The sequence below is a fragment of the Parasteatoda tepidariorum genome, chromosome 4 (assembly GCF_043381705.1).
Source record: "Parasteatoda tepidariorum isolate YZ-2023 chromosome 4, CAS_Ptep_4.0, whole genome shotgun sequence".
NCBI classification, from domain to species: Eukaryota; Metazoa; Arthropoda; class Arachnida; order Araneae; family Theridiidae; genus Parasteatoda; species Parasteatoda tepidariorum.
The window spans coordinates 74,951,251-74,976,857 of record NC_092207.1 but is presented as its reverse complement, the minus strand read 5'-3'; the positions used below and the strand labels follow the sequence as shown (position 1 = coordinate 74,976,857).

At 25.3% G+C, this 25,607-nt stretch overlaps 1 protein-coding gene across 1 annotated transcript in view; it reads right to left on the bottom strand.

Moving 5' to 3' along the window:
• Positions 1–2,770: 2,770 nt before the first annotated feature.
• LOC107455662 (heme-binding protein 1) overlaps positions 2,771–25,607 on the bottom strand; it is a 24,296-nt gene continuing 1,459 nt past the window's right edge. The window contains exons 2-5 of the mRNA XM_043048461.2: positions 22,159–22,242; positions 19,541–19,670; positions 19,275–19,446; positions 2,771–6,069 (exon numbers count right to left, since the gene is read on the bottom strand). Of these exons, the coding sequence (XP_042904395.1) occupies positions 5,862–6,069; positions 19,275–19,446; positions 19,541–19,670; positions 22,159–22,236 (588 nt within the window). The 5' untranslated portion in view covers positions 22,237–22,242 and the 3' untranslated portion in view covers positions 2,771–5,861. The remainder of the gene's footprint in view (positions 6,070–19,274; positions 19,447–19,540; positions 19,671–22,158; positions 22,243–25,607) is intronic.

Here is a 25,607-nt window from a genome sequence, read left to right as displayed (position 1 = left end):
GAACCATTTTGAATTATAAATTAAATTACACAAGAGATTTTTTTTCTTCCAATTCCTGTTTGTTTGAAAGTTATCGTAATTTTAAGCGTTTTTCTTTTCGCAATACATATTTGTTTTTCTTTAAATAATAATTATTTAAATATTTATACAAGAAGACTTATCTCTCTCGCAATTTTCATTTTAAAAGCTCGCTCTTAACATGATATCAAAAGTAACTACAAAAAAATAACAGGATGCGTAGCCAAATTATTCAACAAAAAATAAGCATCTTTTAAGCACTCAAATAATATTTTTAAGCACTTTTAAAAAAAATCACAATCAGGTAGGATTGGAAAGTTTTTGACAATTGACTGTTTTATCCGACATGTCAGAAAAAAAAAGAAAAAAAAAGAACTTTCGGCATGTTTTTGACAATGTCAAAATTTTTGAATCATGTAAAACGAATGGCGTTTTAATACGCTACTGACTGACGATACGCCGAAATAGATTGGGGTTGGAATTGTTAAAACGTTGAATAGAACTATGTCTTTCTGCATAATTCGAAGCGAAAATCAACATGGTAAAGGAAAAATCTCATTTTGGAAAAGAGAAAATTGAGCACTTTTTAAAAACATCAAATGGAAAAAGCACCTTTAGGGCTTTTAAAAAACCAAAATCGAAAATAAGCCTCTTTAAGCACTTTTTAAAAACGTTGCGCACCCTGATAATAATAAAAAACTAGTAAGTAAAAATTAGTACATGATTTTGAGGGGGGGGATGAATTTGAGTTCGTAAAACGAACAGGAACTGTTTTTCCACAGCACGGCCCATCTTCACTGAGTAATAACTTTCGAGGAGGATGCGATTTTACGTGTCATTGATTTGCCATCAATACAATCGTAATTTTTGTAAAAAGTAGACATGAACCGTTCTTTCCCCTTGATCCTCAATGGCAAATGAAAAGAAATCATGAGGTTGGTGAAGATAGCGAACAGGGGGCGGCTTTATTATTTTTCTCTTCCCTGGCTGGACAGATCAGAGTGGGTCCTGGCCTTCTCATGAAGTTTTTTCAAGGCTAGATTTTTAATTATGAATTTATTTTTAACTATCTGCAAAAAAACATTTTCTTTTGCAAGAACCTAAAGTTTTAATTTTTTTAAAATTAGAAATGAATGAACAGAATTTTAAAGAAATATGAATTTAATTCGTTTTTTTATTCCAAATTAATCTGGGTGCACACACAAATCTCGAATAGTTAAATCATATTTAAAATTCCAATTCATTAAAAGTGTCTCTGAGGTCACAAATTTACGGAAAATGTTAGTTAAATTTAAAAAATTAAGTTTTTTTTTTAAAAAAATTGAAAAGGTTAAAAAAAATTTCATTAACTCAAATTTACAAAATAATTATTGCATCTTTATTCTTTTACTTTATCATAATAGGATAATAAATGGTAAGATAGCTGCTTTCTTTTTCTTCTTTTTGCTTTCTTACATATATTCTATAATTAATAACCAAAAACAGTAATATTTTAACAAATTAATAAGGAAATTTTTTTTGACTTAGCTAAGCTTTTTTTTTTATTACAAAGTATTTTTACATCTGAAATAATTGTTGAAAACTGCTACCTATTGGCACCCCCCGAGAATCCAATCTGCTTCTACATATAAAGAGAAAGACTTTTCATATGCATAAGTTGAAACTAATGACATTATTTAGTTCACAATTTCATGTGAACTATATAATGTTATATCACCCCATCATATTTTATTTTCAATTAGGTGTTAGTCGATATGTCAATTTGCTAATCACTTTAATTGAGAGTTCAGAGGTGATAATATCCTGAAAAAAAATTTGAATCTAAAATAATTGTTTGTTTTTTTTTAACAGGAAAATATTCAAGAAATGTTTTTGTAGATCTGTAAAATGTTGGCCCAAGCTAATATTTACTGCAACTGTGAGTTTGCAACTGTTACTTATGACTGTTATGCCAATCTCAGCCTATCTAAAGCAAGGAATGTCCACGCTTATTTTGAAAAAGGCATAAAACACCAATATGGAGAAAAGCCACAATTTTGTGAAAATAAAGCATTTTTGGTCTAATTTTTTTAATACTTAAAAACTTACTCCAATGTTGCATTGGCTGGGCTCATAAAAATTTGCAAAAACTGAGAATAAGGCAGTCATTTTGAAAATTTTTAAAAAAGTTTAATTACTTATAACAAAATATTTAGGTTATTTGTAGTTCTAAAGCCCAGATAATTCTTTACGGCAAAATGATATATATAGTTTCAAATCATAGCATTGCTTTAAGTGCAAGGCGCTTAAACTATGGCTTTTTTTTTACTATTACTACAAAGCTTCGAAAAACAGCATTCATTTGCATAATCTTGCAAATCTTAACATAATCCTTTAACACTTTTCTATGAGATAACCAACAGACTTGCAGAGCAACTGTAATGTTTCATGCAAGATTCACACACTTCAACACAATAAATTATGAAAGTAACTTTTACGAAATTTAAGATTTTATTTATAAAATATTTATTTTTACAAGCTAACTGCCTTTAAGATTTCATTCTTTTATAAAAATTAAAATTTTACTAAAATTTTGGAGCTATGATTAAGCAAATAGTGGTTACTTGCGTAACCCCTAACAAATTTCCAAGGAACCTTAGGATTCCGCAGGATCCAGGTTTGAGAACTCTGCATTAGAAATTGAAATTACATTTGGACACCAATAATTTTATCTGCCATTATTCGAAAAATGAATTCAAACATGAAGCACAAATCCATTCAAACCTTATTTTATTATCTAATTTTAGTTACATTCTGGCACAAGAATTAAGATAATAGAATGTAATGTAACAGTGATTAAATTCATCCTATAAATTTCTAAATTTATAAATAAAAATTTTATAAAAAGTAAAGTTTGAAAAACAAATTGACTAGAAAATTCAGGATTAAAACAACTTATTTCAATATAAAAACTTTATGCGTCAATCCTACTAACTTCTAACAAGTATTTATCAAATAACTTTAAATTCAGATTGACTAATTGATATAAAACCAACATTGTTGAAATATTACTAATACATTTACAAATCTTTAAAAAAGATTAAAATAAATTAACAAACTTTTGAAGAAAAAAAAATTACACATTGTGGGTTAAGGAGCCTAACATGACGCTATTAAATATCAAGTTTAATTCACATTCCACTTATCAATCACATACAAAGCATTTCCTTCTAGTGAATTATCTAAATTATAAATGTCAACAAAAATAGAATACTTTTCTTTAACATTGAATGTAAATATATTAAAATTATTTTAATACATTAAGCTCCAAAGATGGTTGTTTTGAAATTTTAATCACATAAATTGATCTATAAAAATGTGCATTGTTTTGAGCATAAACAAAAATACAAAATATATAAAACTAAAAATATATATACATAATATGAATATGTACATAAAATGAAGCATAAAAAATAAATCAATTTTTTAAATAAAAAAAAATTAAAACATATTACACATAACATAACAATTAAAAAATTATAAACAAAACTTAAATATAGTAATTAATGATAATGAGCAATTTTAAAATCAAATAAAATTTTTATAGAAATTAATATTTCTGTACAAAATATTGCACATTTTTTTACTAATTTTTTTTTCAATATTGATATCTTAAATGTTATTGATGTACCACAGAAGGCGGTAAAGCTAACAAAATAAACACATCAAATTATTTTTAAAAAAAGAAAACAATATTTGTTTACCTTAAGAAAGATACAAAATGTACTATTATTTTCAGAAAGAGAGCGATAACAAATTAGACTTTAAAAAAGCTTAAAACTATTTTTGATAGAATTCAGTTAGAATTGTTTTTATGTTATGTCATAACAATAATATAAAGCATGAATTAACACTATGACATTTTCAAAGCAATAACACAACATATTTCAAGAAAATTTTTTAAAAAAATTTAAATTTTACTTACAAATAATTAGAGATAAATGAATCAAAGCAAATTTATTTAAGTATCACTCAGGCTGAAAATTATAGGATGTAATATATCTATCTTGTGGCAGTGTATAATTAATAAGCACATTTGTATGGCTCCATGAAAATACACACACATGGAGCTAGATAAACATCGAGGAAACACATTTATAAAATATTGAAGGGTTTAAGTAAATATGTAGCATCTACATTTTACACAAAACACACATATTCCATGTCTCACATTCATACCATGTTTACTTGATAAGATAAGTATAATATATTTAGGAATAAAAAATAACTAAAAAAATTACATGAAAATATTAATACATATAAAAAATATGGAATAAATATAAGATATAAAATATGAATAAACATAATTTATACTAAGTTGATGAGGATTAATTTATAGTAATTATCAAAAATTAATTATAGCATAATTTATCCAAATATATAATTTCTCATCATCCAATACATAGATTAATTCGAATTTATATATTTGGACAAAAATTATTCATAAAGATAATTTGACACACATAATCTACAATAATCTATTTAGAGTAACTGGGATAAAGTTTATTTCGGAAACAGGACAAAATATAATTTAGAATGTTCCATTCAAAATAATTACATAAATAAAATCTAGAGTAGTCCATTTAGAATAATTATATAAACATAATTTAGAAATTATTTTCAAATTTAATAGTCTGCTTGGAATAACTGTATAAGCATAATTTAGAATAATCCATTTAGAATGATTTTATAACCATACTTTAAAATAATCCATTTAGAACAATTGTATAGACATAATTTTGAATTGTCCATTGAGAAGAACTGTATAAACTCAATTTAAAATAATATTTTTAAAATAATTGTATAAACTTAATTTAGATGTTCACTTTAAAACAACTATGTAAACATAATTTAGAATATATCAATTAAAATAATTTAATAGATAAAATTTAGCATATCTAGATAAAGATTGATGTATAATAATTGTGACCTATATTTCGTTGCAGAATTTTACGTCACTTTTTTATCCGTTTTAACCAATCTTTTTTTTTTAAATTTTATTTATTTAACCTTTAAAATAAAATGTAACCTTTCCTTAAATTCAATCTCTTTTTTGTTTTTAACAAACTAATTTAATGTTGAGAACTTCAAATCTAATGAAGTACCCATGGTAAAAATGCAGATAAATATTCTAGATGAATATAACAGGAAACATTAAAAATACTTGCTTACATTTCCTACGAGTTAACAACTGTTAATTTCAATTAACAAGAAAAACTACATGTATAAAGGCTTTAATTCACAAACACTACCAACATTTATCACAACAATCTATGAGTTAACATCACTGTTTGATCAAAAAGCAGCCAATACAAGTTTTCAGAAGACTGACTGTCAATATATCCACATAGAAATATTAAAATCTCACAGTAAATATTTAAGTATATTAGCGAAGATACTGTTTGTAAATGATTAGTCATGAAAATATAACAATCATAATCATGTCTTAGCCAATGAAACTGATACATCGTTAAAAAAAAAAGATATGATATATTCGATATCAAGAGTCATCACATTTTATATGCATACAGCATGTAATAATATTAAAAATATTAAAAGAAGCAGCCATAGAAAACACTTATCAAAAAATACAAAAAGAAAAATATTTGGCATAGTTAAAAGTATACACTTATATGCATAATTGTATATGATAATATGAATGAAACAGACGTTGACTGGAATATGTGCAGCAAATAATGCACATGCAACAATGTTAAACATCTACTGTTAGACATCGTATTTGCATGAATCAAACTTGAAAACTCTATCCCTCAAGCTTTAAAAAGGTGCCTTAAAATGGGAATCTAGTCAGTTGGAGTTTGAGGATCCACAACGCTGGAAGTTTTTTTCACAATCCAAACCTCGTTTCTTCGATTGAAAGGTTTAAAGGGAGGATCATAGCCTGCTCGATGATATTCCGACAAATCCACATCATCTGGGTTCTCGATTTTTGATTTTAAGGTTTCAAACTCTTTTTTCCAATCTGCATCTTTAGCCATGCCACCAAAAGTTCTATAAAAATTTAAAAAAACATTATAAATCTAATTTATTTAAAATTAGAAAAAATATGAAATTATTAAAAACAAAATACTTCATTATTTTCATCTCCAGTACTTTTACCCAAATTTCAGATCCTAATCATATGTTATCATATACAAATATGCATATGAGTGTAGTACATTCTAGCATACAGTTATATGCATAGTTGTATTAGATAATATGAATGAAACAAGTCTTTTTCATTTATTCTTTTACAGGTTTACTTCATTTTTATTACCTATGATTTTACATTTAATATTCAGCAAAAAAAAAAAAAAAAAANAAAGCAAACACAAAAAGTTCGGTCAATTGAAAATTGTCTGAAGAACACAACATAGCTGCCAGCACGGATAGGAAAAAAAATCTGGTAGAATTTATGGAATATAAATTTCATCATAAATATTGCATATAGTGCCTGATTGATCATAAGGCCTATTCCCTGACATTTAGGTCCCCCTAAACGTTACAAATAATTTTGTGTGAGCGTGTTTCCTTAAGAATAGTCTATTAGAATTACAAGTTAACAAAAAATGAAATAAATATAAGCTGAAATTATGAATATATTGTAGTTTACTTATGTCATATATAATTTAAAAACACTTCACAATTAAAGATGTGAATTTGATTAAAAGTGACAATCAGGGTGCCTGCGACAGTTCTGTGCCAAGGCCACTGTACTTCTAGATCACGTCCTGGCTACATATAATATACTAATTATTTTATATATTTTTAAATAAACTAAATATTTTAAATGTAGGGAATTTTATTTATTTTTATTACCATCAAAATACAAAAACTTTATTACACTAATAAGTATGAGAATAGTCTGTAATATTTTTCTATTATGTTTGATATTACCTGAACTTCAATAAGAATTTTTTTTTTATCATGATAACTCATAATTTTGAATAGTAATAGACAAGTAACTTATCATTGATAGCTGAAAGATTATTTTAATTACTTTAAAAAGGGAATTCTGTATAAAAATGAACTGAATTTTAGAACAAAAAAGAAAAGAAAAGTTTTAAACTGATAACTATAAATGAGGCTAACTTCATCACCTATCAATAATACTTACTTAAATATTCAATATTATTCAATATAAATATTAAATATTATTGTGTAAAACTTCTTTTTCAAAAGGAATTTTTTTTAGAAAACTTACTCAATTTTAGAAAATTTGCTAAAATGTACAGAAACCAGGAGAATTTTTATTAAACCAGTAGACCAGGAGAAATTTTTTTTAATTGTGTTCTTTGGGGAGGTCTATTATTGAATAATAAACCTCTCTAAAGGACAGACTAAATTTCTCTGAAGAATGACACAAACAACGTCTTGTTCTTTATAAACTAAAAGAATGATAAAGGGAATATTGTTCCTTGACAATTTAGAATTGGTCTAGTTTTATTGCCTTTTATTTATATAAAACCATTAAGTAAAAGAGAAAAAGAGTTAATTTTTATTAAAAATTCTTAAAAGACACAGAATGCTTTTTTCAAACATTAAAAAAGCTAACATAAACTTATTTATATTAACACAGAAATCTAATAAAAAATATGTTAAATTAAAATGAATAGAAATGCTTATTTCCCCATCTATCTCTAAGCAGCAAATGATAAACCTAATCACCAATGATATAATGTGATTTAAACTACAATGACAAAATATTAACATAAAAAATTGGAAAAAAAATGTGGATTCAATAAATAAGGAAAGATCTTTAACAAATTGAGAAAGAAAAATTTTTTTTCTCACAAAACTTTACTAGATAATGCAAACTGAAAGTACTAAACCATTGCCTAAATGCAGCCTCGAAAATTATTTTATAAGTAATTGATTAATTATTGAAAATGATTTTATTAGATTATGAAAAACGATATCAATTGTAAACGATGCAATCTAACATGTCAATTTTATCTTAGGAAATTGTCAATTAAGACAGAAATTCCTTTACGAAACATTATATTCCTGGTGAAGGGATTCATTTTCGAACTAAATTTCGTTTTTTCACTAACTCATATATATATATATATATATATATACAGCACCGGTCAAAAGTTTAGACTCACACTTGAATTTCTAAAAATGAACAAATAACAAGATTTTTAAACTGAAAATCACAAGAAAGTAACTTTATTTTGATAATTATAAGTCAGGGGTCTGTCCAGGCCGAATTTACTACCGTTTAGCGGTACCTTCACAAATTCAACTTTAGGAAAAACGGTAGTTTCACAAATTCAATTTTGGAAAAACGGTAGTTTCACAAAATACTTTTTCTTAAAATTTCATTTTTGTATCCCTTAAGAAACGATAAATCCATATTTTTGTGTTGATTTCTTAATATAATTTTTCACAAATTACGTCTAAATTTTCACAAAATAGGTACCTGTCAGAAAAACCTAGACAGACCCCTGTAAGTACACTTATAATGCAGTAAAAACTATAATTTTATGCATAACTTATGAATTTCGTCCAGGTTTGTATTCTTCGAAATATCCTCCTTTAGCCTTAATCACAGCAGTGCTTATTTTTAGAATTCTTTTAGTTAGTTTTTGCAATGTTCTAGTTGAGATCTAGTTCCAGCAACTAAGTAAAGATTCCCAAAGTTTGTTTTGATTGGTACATCACATTTTTCTAAAATTTTTATCGAGTTTATCTCACAATAGCTCAACAGGATTAATATCTTGGGATTAAGGGGGCCAATCCATATATTTCAATGGCTTTTTTTTCTTTTGATGCAATGAAGTTTCTACACAATTTCGATGAATGTTTTGGATCGTTATCTTGCTGAAAAATAAATTCTTAACCAACGATTCTCTGCCCACATGGAAAAGCTTAATACAGCAATATTCTGTGATAATATTTTTTATCCATAATTCTTACAAGATCTCTAACTATGTCACTGGCAAACATCCCCAAACCATGACTGAACCACCACCATGCTTCACAGTTGGTAGTAAACATGGATTGGTCATACGTCCACTTACTTACTAAACGAGGATCATACTGCCTTTGTTTCCTTCCAAACAACTCAAATTTTGACTCATCAGTAAACGAAACCTTTGACTACTATTCTAAGGACCAGTTAAGAAGTTTTTAGCTCATTTCAGTCGTTTAACTATGTTTTGTTTTTTCAAAAAGGTTTTCTAGCAGCTACGCAATTTTTTAAACCATAGTCACTAAGTCGGCGTAGTACAATAGTTACTGACAAAGCTTTCTGACCAGTAGCATTCAATTCCTGATGCTGTTTGAATCCGCTACCGCTTACTTCAAATGCAGATAAACTTATTCTCACGTTTGGATATTATTCCAGATCTCCCTGATCATTGGCGACTCCTATTTTGGCCTAGTTTCTTTCTTTGCAAAGTTCTGAGAACAGTGTCTGGGAACATTAGTTTTAGAGGCAATTTGTCTCCATGAAGTGCAATAATATCTGCACGTGTTTTGACACTTATTTTTGGTTTTTGACCCATAATACTGTAATGAATTGTATAAATTAATGTTTACTTTTGTTTTTAATATGTACTAGTTATTCTGTCAAATGAAGGCTATTATATCAATATTTTAAATGTGTTATGTACATCAAATTAACTTATAAGGAACTTTACAAAAGATTAAAAGTAAATTGTTTAGAAATAAAAAACTAATGAAATTTTTTAAATAAATTACACTTTTCTTAGAATAGGCATTAACATGCACTTTCGTTCATTTTCTAAAACAACTGCAGAATGGATGCAAAATGAAAAAATAATGAACAGTTTTAACTGGAAACAGCATTTCGCGAAATTTGTGACATTAATTTTTTATAAATAATACGTTTAAGTCAGAAATAATAAACTATTTTTGAAAGTTTTGATTCTAAATACAAGTGAATCTAAACTTTTGACCGGTACTATATATATAAATATACATACGGTAAAAATCTGATATAACAAGTACAGAGTATTACAAGAAGTCCTCTTTTATGACAAATTTTACACTATTATTAAATTATATATGTATATAGTGAAACCCTTGTTTTACGTTAACCGTTTTGTATGTTATCCTGCTATCTATGTCATTTTCTGCTAGTCCATGAAAATTGCCTATACCACCGATAATGTTAAATTATCCCAGATCTTACATAACGCTTTTTAAGAAAATCCTGCTCTATATGTTTTTCAAACAAATCAAAATAATTATTTCTCGATAAAGCACACACCAACTTTTTCTGAGTTTTCTTTTTCTTCTTTTTTTTATATATAAAAAAAGAGAGACTAGTTTATTCGTTGTTTGAAGCTTTTCTGACATTCTTTCAATTCTATCTTACTGTCCTTGTGTTTGTCAGACGAGATTTCCCTCTTGAGTCAAATTCAGAAGGGTGGTGTGATGAGCAAAGTACAGAAAGAGTGTTTAAAAGGGAGCTTAATGGGAGTCAAATTTTTCCAGTAAATGTTTTGGTAGCTCTTAATTTTATTTCTACAGTGTTGGACAGTGTCAACTAAAATAAATTACAAATGGGTTTGATAAAGCTTCTTGGGGTTAACAGCTTCTCAATATCTAATAAGAACAATGGCCCTTCAAAATAAAATTACATGCCTGATTTCCGAAGATTTTCCGAAGTCGAAGCATATATCGACTTTCTCGAAGTCGAACACGGTGTCATACGTGTCCCATTACTTTTCAATGCCATCAATATATGATTTAATGCCAGCTCCTGATGATAGTGATGAAAACGAAGATGAACAAAAAATATCCACAACTGATCAACAGTTAGAAAACACAAAAACTCTGAAACATTTACAAATGTAAACTATAAAGATAATTTGCAAACAATAGTAAGTATTGGGAAGGACATTGTTATAATTGCACCTAAAAACAAAAAAACATGTAAAGAATACAAATTTTTTCTAGTAGTTTATCGTGCGTCAATTTTTGAAAAAATATACTTATTCATTTTTTTACTCCACACCATACGTCTTTTAACGCTAGTTCGAAGGGAAATGTAAAATCCAGGTTCGAATACATATAATATTAAACTTAGAACACAATTATGTGGATTTCTGAGGAGAATTATGTCCATTGTTAGCGACTGACAACCGTCATGTCTAGTTTTGAGATAGGATAGAAAAACAATTAAAAAACTTTTTGTTTTTATTAACTGCACATAGACAGTCAAAATTTTAATGTATAAATAAAATATACTTTTTTAAATATGGCTAACTTGTACTTCTTACATACAAGTGTGAACTGAAACATTTATCAAACATTTCTGTGGCACACAAAAAAAAATACATAGATAAATATAGATTCTCTTACCCTAAGATCTTTCTTATTTCATTTCTATTATTATTACTTAGAGCTTTATGGATATCTAAGCTTTACAGTATTTTCTCCGTGCAAATATTAAAAAAAATTACTTAATCTAAACATATGAAGTTAAATTAAGCTATAGAATAATGAATCTATTTTTATTAAAAACATAATCAAGTCAACATAAGAGAATTACAAAATAAATTTGAAGATTAGATTAACTGGAAGGACGAATGGCACAATGCAGTACACAGCTAAAATGCATTACACTTAACGTAAATAAAACTAACCCAATTACTACTCATGGAAAAAGATAAACTCAAAAATTTTATAAACTGTAACATTAACAAAAAAAGAGCATATAAAATAAAAGGAAAGAAAAAGAAAAGCATAGAAAAAAAGAAGAAGAGTCTGAGAAGACAAAAAATAAGCAGTATTGTATTGCTAAGAAATTTTTCATTCTTAGTTCTTTTTTACAAATATATTAACAATAGTGATTGTAAACTACTTAAAAAGTGCTAAATTAACAATTTAGGATTTTTTTAGCAGTTTCTAAACTAGATTAAAACATGGATTTCGTTTTTTCTTAAGAGATGAGACTTTTTACAAGAGAAAAATTTTTTGCATGAAAGATGTTTTAAAATGTATCAAATATAAAATACAACAGTCTCTTATTATAATAAATCTATCAAAAATATAAACACATAAAGACATTATATGTAAACGATTGTTATAAATGCTGAAATATTTTGTAGTGTTTGTACAAAAGGAATTTTCTGAGATAAAACTGTAATAAATTTTTAGGGACTAAACATTTCTTTCTTTATTATTTTAACCTCTGAGAAGACATGGGTGGACATTGAAAAAGCGAAACATATCTGAATAAGATAGAATCAATCACTAAAACACAAGTTTAAATTAAAACTCAAATTATGTGTAGTAAAAAGTTTTTTGATTTTGCCATGTTTTACTGCACTTATTATATTGTTTTTTATTTATAGTCTAGTTATATTGGTTTTTTTATAGCCTATCTATATTGTTTGTATCACAATAAACTCAGATTTCTATTAATTTTCTATCAAACATTCTGCAAAATAAAAAAAGAAAGAAAAAAACAGAAAATGAAGCCAAGTTTAAAAAATTTTTCAACAAAGATGTTTTGCATAAAAATCAGAATCTGATGTTATGCTGAAAAAAATTTGAATAAGATACTATAATTTTTTTTTAAACTTAAATAACAAAATAACAATTTAAAAAAAAAAAAAAAAAAAAAACATTGTTTTGANAAAAAAAAAAAAAAAAAAAAAAAAATTGGTGTGAATATTTTAAATAGTTTTTGTTACAATAATCAAATTTTGATAGGTCAACTCGCAGCCATCAATGTTTTTTTAATATACTTAGAATATGACAACAAATCAAATTAAAAAAATTATTCACAACTTTTTACTCCGATTAAACCATGCACACTCCAATAAGAAATTTATTATTTTAGCAATAAGTTTCAAGATGTTAGATTAAAATTCTTCTTGAAATAATTAATTCTAATAATTATTAATAATTTTGTTTCCTAAATTTTTTTTCTTTATTACCAAAAAAAAAAATTTTTTTTTGTTCATGACATCCAAAAATATTTTTAGCTTTTAAATTTTGTTTTTGAAAAAGAAGGAATTTTGATTAATGCAATTTTATTTTCATTGAATTAGTTTTCAAATTGCGAGTATTGGTATGCAGACAGAATACAAAAGAAAAATATGAATACTGAATAATACACACATATATTTATTATAGCTATCTGTTGTTCAACAATTATCAGTATTTAAACTAGTTGAATTTATTAACTTAAGACAAAATTAGTAACTACACGCAATTTGCTACACAAAAATATCCATGCAATTTTTTTTATAAGATTCATACTTTAGAAAAGAAAAAGTGATAAAAAACAAGTAAAAGGAATAATTTCATTGTCGAGACTATTATCCTATGGAATAATAGATAAATTATGTCAATTATTTTAATTATTGTTTTGTCATCATTGAAAGATAATCAAAACTTAGCTGTGTTATTGGTATAGAGTAAAGGGAAAAAAACTGTCATAAAAATGCTTAAGATAATAAATTTGATAGTAATATAATATTTAAGATATTAAGAAATATATAACATAAATGAAACACTGAGAAATAGCTATTCTAAAAAAATAAATAAATAAAGTTGTAAAGTAGAAAAAAAAAGAGTAAATAGACAAAAAATATCCTCTTAATTCTGAAAACAAAATTTTAATGCTAAAAATAATATTTTCCAGAAAGAAATTATCTGTAAAACAGTAAAAGAGATAATGCTTATCACAAATACTTTTAAGAATGTAGCGCTATCATAAAAACACTGATAAAAAATTTTTATACAAAAATAAAACAGAAAAAAGAGAAGTCATTTTTATTTTTGAAAGAATATTTTAAAGCTGAACATCTCAGTTTTCCAATCATTATATTTTCAAGAAAAAGTGGCATTTAAAATCAAATAGAAATCCTCTTAATTACCAAGTCAAAATAAAAACGTCAATAAAAACAAGTATTTTTTGAAAAAGAAAGATAGAAACCAAACCAAAATTCGTTCTTAATTTTTAAATAGAAGATTTAACGATAAAAATCTACTAAACTTAGCTTTTACATATTGTCGTATTTTTAGAAAAAAAGTGACTATAATAGAATAATGTTCATTAGATACACGCTTTTCAAAAAATGCTGTCCTAGTAAAAATACTAATAAAAAGAAAGTTAATAAAAAAGAATCTAAAAGGAAAAAAATTCTTCTTAGTTCTGGAATATGACTTTAGCATTGAAAACCTTGTTGAGATGCTACGGTCGATCTGCCTTACCGCACAAAAAAGTGGCAATAAAAGAATAAAGATTATTAGAAACGCTCTGAAAAAATGCTGGGTTATAATTAATACAGAAAAACAAGCAACAATGAAACAAATAAAAAAGAGGTTCTAAATTTTTAAAACAAGAAGTGTTGAAAAAATGATGAAATAGACTTTCCAGAATATTATTTAAAGAAAAAAAACAGTATTACAAAAGTTATAGTTCAGTATAAAGTAAACTAATTTTAATTTCTCAAATTTTGCTTTTCCATTTGTCTTTCAGGACATTAATTAACAAGTTTTAGAACTTAACAAATATGTGTAAAAACAATTTCTAATAATGTACGGTAAAAAATTTGATTTTAGATTATTCTTCATTAAATCAATTAAAATTTTCCCCAAAAAAAACTTTTCCGAATAATACTTTGTCGAATACTCAGCCAAATATTTGGCCACATATTCATCTATCCGTATATTCAGCAAAAAGGCCGAATGCCGATTAGTGGACAAATATCTATTACACCTAATAAAAATATGTATTTGGAGGAATTTTAAAAATATTTAATGATTTTAACATATTAACAGTTTCATTATCAACAACGACTTTCAACTTTTTACAAAGTTTGTGAAATTTTAATGCTCAGTTTTACATAATGTATACTCAACGTTTAAAGGTCTTTAAATAGATTTAGAGAGGCATTTAAATAGATTTTAAAGCATAAAAATAAATCCTATCAATAAAATGCATGCAGCTGCTCCTAATCAGCTGAGAACTGACTGACATTTGACACAGACAATTGAAGCAAGCATGATGGAGTAATCATTAAAACGGAAAACCATCCAAGCAAGGAGAGTTAAGGGTCAGTATAGAGGAGCGAGCACACTATGTGCAGAGCATACCCCACTACTGATTGGGCTGAAAGCACTTGCCAAGAGAAATTATCAGCATGTCACTACTGAAGTGAAACTAAAATATGGATATTTCAGGGGTAGCAGCAAAGTTTTTTTAAATTTTAGGGTAATTTTAGAAACTTTCTTCAAAAAATTTTAGGGGTAATATATGATTTTGCTAGGATAAAAAACAGATCACACGGTAGTTTATTACATAACAGAAGATTATTACGATTCATCCACACATATCATAAATAATTGCAAGCCATAAAATAAAGTTCTGAAATTTATTAAGTCAAGAATGAAATCTCTAAAGTGTAAAAATCAAATTTCAACTTTACATATAACCTATCAGAAATTAAGTGCAGAATTCAGGAACATGCAAAAGTGAGAATAAATCAATAGTAAAAATATATTAACACCAGCTTGGATTTTTATTTAAATTTTACCTTCTTAATCAAAACTTTATTATTACCCTTTACCTTACTTTATTAAGAAAAACTTTTGTGTGATATTATTAGATTTCAAATCAGCAATTTATATTAGAAGTTATAGAAAAACAAATTAATCATGATCATTTTTCTAATATATTCTTGATATGATTTGTGAGATTCTTTTACTGCCCTCAATAGTGTTGTGATCTTCAACACTCCTCCATAATTTCGAATGGTATCTTTGATTAGTCTAAGAGACATAATAGTATTCTCATGGTGACTCACATTAAGCATTGCTTTATTTATCGAAAAACCTCTCTCAGGATCAGAATTCCCATGTGGCAAAATTAAAACAGTTTTAATTGATGTAGTTAAATTCTTATATTTTAGATTATTGCTTTTATATTTATATTTAGCCTATAACTCTAATTTTTTAGGAACACCAACAAAATTTTAACAGATTTTTAGGAATTTTAGGGTTTGCACATAGTTTTAGGAATTTTAGGGGGAATGCGACCCCTGATATTTGAAAGTCATTTTAACCCACTGACGGTTCTGCACGTAAAAAGTCGCATTTTAACCTGCACTCTTCTCTGCATAGCAAAACCGGTTTTCCCATGCTAATGGATAGGGGAACTGTGTGTAGGAGAAAAACATTCTCCCAATTTTGCCCATTTCCTTAACCGCCAGAGGGTTAAAGAAGAATTTTAATTTTACGGTATGAAAGTAAATTGGTGGTTTTTTGTTAATTGATAGAAAAATCACAAAAATGAAAAGTGATAAAAAAAGATTTTTAAACATGTGGTTAAAATACTCTACTTCCTCACGGCAAAACCTTTTACAATGTTATTCAGTGCACTTCTGCTAAAAAAAATTTTTAAATTTTCAAAACTATTCAAATCATATTTATCTAATCGATGTCTTTAGGTCTCTGTGTTACAAAAATATCTGTTTATACAAAAAATTAAAATATACTAATTACAGATAGATATGCAATAAGCAATTAGTTTTTTTAAAAAAAGGGGGAGAACACAATAAGGAAATAAAAAAAGAAAGAATTGGTGTGAATTTTGAGTTTACTAACCCAAGAACAAGAAACAACTATACACAATATAACTCAAACAATGAATACTCAATTCAAAAAAATCAAACGGTGGTATGAGCAGATTCTTGCATAATTAAAGAGGAAAAAGCAGAGACAAACAAGAACAGAAGACAAAACATTAATTTGCCTTAACAAAATTGTGATATTCTGTTCACAATGAAAAATGATTATGCAACTGATATTAAAAACTTCTAAGTAGCATATAAGCTTTACATTTTATGCAGTATTGTTCTAATATTAGCTGACTATCAAAATATAAATTATTAAAAAAATTGCATAAAAATAAAGGTGTTACATATTTCTCTTTAATATTATTCGAACATATCAGGAAACAGACTGATTACAATAATAAATTTTTTACACTTGCTAATTTAAAAGAATATAGCATTAACCTTCTGACTGTGAGGTTAATGCTATATTTAATAAGGCAATATCACAGAAAGTAAGACAGTGGATAATTTTTTTCTTCAAATTAAATTGGTGTATCCTATATTATTTTTTAGTTAAAAGTAAAAAGGAAACTGAACTGTTAGAATTTTTCNTTTTTTTTTTTTTTTTTTTTTTTGGTATATAAAAATTCTATTTTTATATACCAAAATTTTTTGAATTTCAGTGCCAATTTCCAAACACCAAATCATGTAGTAATTTTGCTTGCCTTCTTTAAATATTATTTTTAGAAGGCTAGTATGTATCCATTATTCAGTTTAAAATACAAAATTGATTTCAAAAAATATATGCTACTGCAATAAAAAAGGTTAGTTTAGCTGTTCTTTAGAATGTAACAAGAGCAACCGAAACTTACAATAATTATCCCTAACTAGAAAAAAAATTTTAATCAAAAATCTCTATACTCGTGTTGCTTAACTATTTATTCAATGGCCAATAATTAGAAACTGGTTCAAACAATTTATTTGTAGTTATACCAATTTAATTTTGTAGAGTAAAATTTTAGCTTTCGTAAAGAATAACCACAAACTTTTCTGTTCATTGAATTATTATTATCTAACTGTGATAGCTACAAGAAGTTTGAAATTTTAGCAAAATTGTATACAATAATGTAGCATATTTAATGGAATAAAATTCAGCATACCTACATCTCAACTTAACAGAAATTTTACATCCGAACAACACATGCTTGTTGTCGATAATAATTTTATTGAATTTCTATAAGCAAAGAACAAATTTAAAAGCACCAAACTTATTACATTTAGTAAATACAGTGCAAAAACAAAATAAACTTAACTGCTTGAATTTTAATGATTTAGAGGAATGCCCCCAAATATGCTTATTAATTTGTGCATGGAATTAAGTTCAGTGAGTTAAATTTTAAGTTACAAAATCACACACAAAAGCACACTTTCTCAGAAAAAACATATCTTTTTTTATCTGCATATTCATATTTCAAATCCTCATGATATGAGGGAATCTGGGAAATCCTGCAATTTGGGAAATATGGTCCCAATTGTTTAGTCTGGAAAGTGGTCCAAAGCTTGGATTCCTCAATATTACTCTTACTTTAAGTAATTTTGCCATATCTCAAGAGTTTCTTAAGCGAATCATAAATTTTCTGCCTGGAATTATAAAATTTATTTGTCCAAAGATAATTCCATGCAAAAAATAATATTTTCAATAAGTATTTTTTCTTATTTTATTTCATAAAAGCCAAACAAAATTTTTTAACTGTAAGATATAGAAATTTTTACATTTTCATAATCTAATTTTAAATGGCAAAAAAAATAAATAAATAAATAAAAAATAAAAAATTTGAACGAAATCAGGTTCCAGCCAAAATGACTTTCAAATATGTGCCATTTTTTAAAATTTGATAACTATTTAAATGCAATGATTCTTGCAGGCAAAGAGTATAATGAGAGATGAAATATTTTATAAAAGAGATAAAAATTGGAAGAAAAAAAATAGAGTTTTCCATTTGTTGTTAATTCTAGAAATCTTTTTTACTTTTAAGAAATTAAATAAATACAATATAAACTTATTTAGTCACAATGTGCTTTGTAAAATTCCTAATCAATTTTTTAAAGGGAATGTAACAAGTATAACCCTGAATTTTTCTCAGAATAAATAATGTGTTCGTATTTAAAACTTTTTTATGGCTAACCATATGAGAAGTTAGCCTTTCTGTTTTGAAAAAAATTAAAACAAGATATTATTATATAGATTAGATAATATAATTATTAGTGCAAATTTGTAAATGCCTCATGTCCTTTTCAGGTAACAAGAGTAACCATATTTCAAATAAATTATTCCATAAGACTATTGAATTTTAACAAGTTTTTCTTGCATAAATAGAAAAGGTAAACTTTCTTATTTGTTATTCAGCAAAAAAATTTAAAATAAAAAGCTCATACATAAAAGTAAATCAATGTGACACATCAAACAACAGTAACGATGGAATTGGTCTTTACACTGTTTACTTTTATGCTTAATTTTCTAATTAACATGGCAAAAATATTGGTTTGTATAGTAAAGAACCAGCAAGTTAGAGTAGAAAATATTATAAGTCAATCAATCAGAGGTTTAATAAATACTTTAACAAAGCATAAACAATTGTTGAACCTTTTTAAGATACATTTAAATCTTACCTAACATACATCTCCCTGGCACCAGTTTCGGATAAAGCAAGATCATTATCTAAAGGATTAGGAGGACTTTCTAATTTAGATGGCAAGAAAAATGAGACAGAATAATCTTTTGCTTTTTCTTCAACAGGACTTACATGATAGACTACAGGAACAGTCATATCAATAGATAAACCTAGAAAAGAAAAAAAAAGATAAATTATTTTTTTTAAATCTTCATAATAAGATTTGTCATAAAAAAAATAAGTTTGTTAATCATTTCTACTAACTTGCTTCATTTTTCCCACTGATGTAATCAAACAAGCGGCGAAAATCTTCACGAGAAAAATCATCAGGAGTTTTATCATGAATAGATAAAGTTACCCACTGACATTCCGGATAAGAACGAAGTTCATAGTCCTGGAAAAAATAAATGAAATTGTATTCAGTAAAAAACATTTTAAAAAATCATAATTAAGGCCTGTTTATGTAGTCCAAGGACTTGAACCTGAATAATTGGAGCAATTTCCATGTCCAAGAAGTTAGATGATTCGATGACACTTCCAAATTCTTGAAAATCACTGAGTCATCGGATGAAAAACCTTAGCATGTGCATTGTTCATATTCAAGATTATAAATTCATACGAAAATGAAAGTAAAATTACAAAATAAAATAAAAATAGCACAAATTGATTCTAACAGATAAACTTATTTAGATTAGAATATATGAAAACAGAGCTCACAGACTTCATGAAACTTAAGATGCTGATTGGTTAAGCTAAGAAAAACTTGAATGGAAAGTAAAACATGTTCTATTATCATCTAAGGGTTTGGACCATGCACTTGAATGAGTTTTCCCAGTCTAAACTCCAAGCAAAATAAGCTTTCATCAATTTGAATAAGTCTCTGCTCAAGAACTTGAACAGTATAAACAAGCCTTTAATGTCATGAAAATAATAAAAATTTTCAAATCAATTACATTTTGTAACTAATGCCTTGAATAATATCCTAGATATACCATTATTATAAAATATAAAACTTAGTTTTTAAAAATACGAAAAGTTAAAAATGAATCATATTTAACTAATATTATTCAATTAAATGTTCTATCATCATCTAAATTTTCGCCTAAGAAAATAAAAAAATTTCAAAGTAGAAGTAAGAAAAGTTAAATATTTAAACCAAAGTTGGAATTTTCATATCAAAACAGATTTGATAAGTCAAACATGAAAAACTAGCTAAAACTGAAAAATTATATTGCTCAGACATCATAACACATGTAGAGTATTTTTATATACAATACAATATATATGAATAACAATATATATGAATAACACTAATTCCATCAAAGTAGAAATTAGATGAATAATAAAAATAAAAGCACAAATAATACCTCAAAACACAAATATACTGCAGTTTTGGTTCTATAATAAAGAGCCTACATCAGTGTTCAAACAAAGAATAAGAAATGAAAATATAGTGATGGAGAAGAAAATCCTAAAAACAAGTATTACAAAGAAAAATTTGTTTTTCACATTGCTCAGCTTTATTTTTTGTGTAGCAGAAAGTTCACTCTTTCTTCATCAAGAGAAATTATAGTCAAAAGAATAAATTTAGTTCAATTGCTGAATTACTAATGCATTTTGTTAAAAGAGATTCTGAAATGCATCTAAGTTTTGAAACTAAAGTGAATCAATTATTATAAAATGCAAATTTGATTAAAATTTAAATTTGAAATTTTTTTAAATTATTTATCTTTTAATTATTAAAAAATAATCTCACTTGAAGTTATTGTTACTCAAATGGCTTATCCAATCTTTATCCAAACATTTATGCAGTAATTATGAAAATCAAAGGAAAAAAGAATTGCTGTTTATATTCATAATTTCATTTACTTTATTGGAGTGCTATCATCTTTTCAATGAAATCTTTAATAAGATTCAATAAAATGTTTTGAAAGAACATAAGCTAATTGCAATTTTATTTTACATTAAATCAATTTTTTATGAAATTATCTATATGAAATTTATTTTAATATTTTGACATTAATAAAAAATTATATTGAAAATCACATTTTAATTGCTACATAATTTAATAAATTTTCATTACACTATAAATTAAATTAAAAACAGAAAATTTGACTTTATAAACATATATAATTTTATATAATATTAAAAATATGTGTCTTTTTACATATGAGAATTATGACTAAATGGAAAGTTATATAGCTATAGTATTTGTGTAATAAAAGTATACTTATGCAGCCTATTAATTTCAGATAATATAAAATTTTCTTTAGTTGAAATATTAAAAATAAAAAATTATATTTAATGTATGATCTCAAACACTACCAAAATAGTCCTAAGTTCATAATAATGTAGTTTTATAATAATGCAGCTCATAATAAATAGCTTTCTATAAAAAGAGTATTTTGGGTTTTTGATGTGTCGGTTTTATCCATGGAAAAAATAGTCGAACACTGCTGTTTCCAAAACTTGCCAACCTAGACTAAAATTATAAGATATGAAATTAAAAAGCACAAATTTAAAAGTATTTGCTTCACTTTAATGAAGCATCAACATCCGTGTAGAATGCGCAACTGATTGCAACTTATTCCTGATAAATAATAAGATAAATATAAAATGATAAATAATAATATGATAAATAATAAGATGAATATAATAAGATGAATATAATAAGATAAATAACGATGAATACAAAATGATAAATAATAAGATAAATATAAAATGATAAATAATAATATGATAAATAATAAGATAAAAATAAGAGTTCATTATATAAAAACACATGAAAGTGTGAAGAATACAACTGAAAATGAATATAGTAAAGTAATAGACTATATAAAATTTCAATTTTGATTGTGTGACAATGTATTAAACATACTTACATCTGTTTTTGAAATTACTTCATATTTTGGTTGTTCACTTCCAACTATGGCACCTTTCATGTATTTTAAGAAAGCCATTGTAGCCTAAAAGATTACCAAATGATTATATAAATAATTAAAAATATTCTAGCCTATTACCTCACTGAAAACTTTATAAGCTCATTTTTGAAGCGTATAAAATTTCCAATCAGGTAATATCTTACCACTTCAGTTTCTTAAGTTTATTTATTTGATCTATTTTTTTTAAAAAAAAATTTTTTTTTCTATATTGGTAGATATTTCACTAACTGAAATTCCTTAAAGAACAAAGTAAAATAGCCAGGTTTTTATACTTGAAATAATTTTCTTAAAAAAGGTACTTAACTGTAAAAAAGAGCCATATAAAATCACTTTACTTTTATTGACATCAGTGTTACTTAGTCAATTTTTAAAAAATGATAAATGTTGATGGCCTCCTTTAACAGCTAAGTAAAAAAATTAGTATACATACACAAAGTGGTTGTGAATTTTACCCTTAAAGTTTTCTATATTTTATGAATTTTATTTTAGTATTATTATTATTTCTAGTGTGCCACTACCAAGTTATCATCAAAACTTAGCACCTTTTCTGGCACATGAGACAAATATAGAAATCATCTTTTTAAAACTTTTAATGGCTTTAGAGTTCTTAAGGATTTTTTTATATACATTTATACATAAAATCCTTATAATAATGGTTTAATAATAAATTAAAATAAATTAATTTTAAAATAATAAATATACCTGTAATAAAAAATCAATAAATTGATGGATATACAGTAGCAATTTCAAATGCAAGAAATAAAAGTTAAATTAGAATAGAGAGTTAAAATCTGTTAAAACAATGAAACTGGAAGTTCTGAAGAAGCTGAAAAGTAAAATTATAAATTGGACATGAAAATGAAATTTAATTTATAATTTTAGTTAAATTTATACTTTCATTCAATAAAAAATAAAAACTTTTGCCAGAAGTTAAGAAACGAATGCTTTTGCATGCTTTTTTTTCTTCTTTTGTTTAACAGGATATACAGATGTTTTTATATTTGTGCAAAAAAATTAAAAACATTCAATCATTAATTAACAATGAAAACAGGTTTGAAAAGGATTTTAAAAAAATAAAAAAAAGGTGAAATTTTATAAAAATTAATAACTAGAAAAATCTATTATTATCATGGGTATCCAATTTCTGTGAGATTGAAATTAAAATTACCCAGTTAAAATAGCTCTCTNGTCATGAAAATAATAAATATTTTGAATTCTATCAGATTTTGTTACTAATGTCTTGAATAACATCCTAGATATACCCTTATTATAAAATATAAAACTTAGTTTTCAAAAATACTAAAAGTTAAAAATGAATCATATTCAACAAATATTATTCAATTAAATGTTATAACATCTAAATTCTTGCTTAAGAAAATAAAAAAATTTTGAAGTAGTAGTAAGAAAAGTTTAATATTTAAACCAAAGTTGGATTTTTCATATCAAAGCAGATAGTTGATATGACTAACATGAAAAACTGGCTAAAACTGAAAAATTATATTTCTCAGACATCGTAACACATGCAGAGTATTTTTTTTCGATTTAATATTTGAAATACTAAGCAATATATATAAATAACACTAATTCCATCAAAGTAGAAATTAGATGAGTAATAAAAATAAAAGCACAAATAATACCTCAAAACACAAATATTCTGCAGTTTTGGTTCTAAAATAAAGAGGCTTCATCAGTGTTCAAACAAAGAATAAGAAATGAAAATATAGTGATGGAGAAAAAAATCACAAAAACAAGTATTACAAAGAAAAAGTGTTTTTCACATTGCTCAGCTTTATTTTTTGTGCAGCAGAAAGTTCACTCCTTCTTCATCAAGAGAAATTATAGTCAAAAGAATAAATTTAGTTAAATTGCTGAATTACTAATGCTTTTTGTTAAAAGAAATTCTAAACTGCATCTAAGTTTTGAAACTAAAGTCAATCAATTATTATAAAATGCAAATTTGATTAAAATTTAGATTTGAAATTTTTTTAAATTATTTGTCTTTTAATAATTAAAAAATAATCTCACTTGAAGTTATTGTTACTCAAATGGCTTATCCAAACTTTATCCAAACATTTATGCAGTAATTATGAAAATCAAAGGAAAAAAGAATTGCAGTTTATATTCATAATTTCATTTACTTTATTGGAGTGCTATCATCTTTTCAAAGAAATCTTTAATAAGATTCAATAAAAATTTTTGAAAGAACATAAGCTAATTGCAATTTAATTTTACATTAATTCAATTTTTTATGAAATTATCTATATCAAATTTATTTTAATATTTTGACATTAATAAAAAAATATATTGAAAATCACATTTTAATCGCTACATAATTTTATAAATTTTCATTACACTATAAATTAAATTAAAAACAGAAAATTTGACTTTATAAACGTATATAATTTTATATAATATTAAAAATATGTGTCTTTTTACAAATGAGAATTATGACTAAATTAAAAGTTATATAGCTATAGTATTTGAATGTAATAAAAGTATACTCATGCAGCCTAGTAATTTCAGATAATATAAAATTTTCTTTAGTTGAAATATTAAAAATAAAAAATTATACTTAATGTATGATCTCAAACTCTACCAAAATAGTGCTAAGTTCATAATAATGTAGCTTTATAATAATGCAGTTCATAATAAATAGCTTTATATAAAAAGAGTATTTTGGGTTTTTGATGATAAATAAAATGATAAATAATATGATAAATAATAAGATAAAAATAAGAGTTCATTATATAAAAACACATGAAAGTGTGAAGAATACAACTGAAAATGAATATAGTAAAGTAATAGACTATATAAAATTTCAATTTTGATTGTGTGACAATGTATTAAACATACTTACATCTGTTTTTGAAATTACTTCATATTTTGGTTGTTCACTTCCAACTATGGCACCTTTCATGTATTTTAAGAAAGCCATTGTAGCCTAAAAGATTACCAAATGATTATATAAATAATTAAAAATATTCTAGCCTATTACCTCACTGAAAACTTTATAAGCTCATTTTTGAAGCGTATAAAATTTCCAATCAGGTAATATCTTACCACTTCAGTTTCTTAAGTTTATTTATTTGATCTATTTTTTTTAAAAAAAAATTTTTTTTTCTATATTGGTAGATATTTCACTAACTGAAATTCCTTAAAGAACAAAGTAAAATAGCCAGGTTTTTATACTTGAAATAATTTTCTTAAAAAAGGTACTTAACTGTAAAAAAGAGCCATATAAAATCACTTTACTTTTATTGACATCAGTGTTACTTAGTCAATTTTTAAAAAATGATAAATGTTGATGGCCTCCTTTAACAGCTAAGTAAAAAAATTAGTATACATACACAAAGTGGTTGTGAATTTTACCCTTAAAGTTTTCTATATTT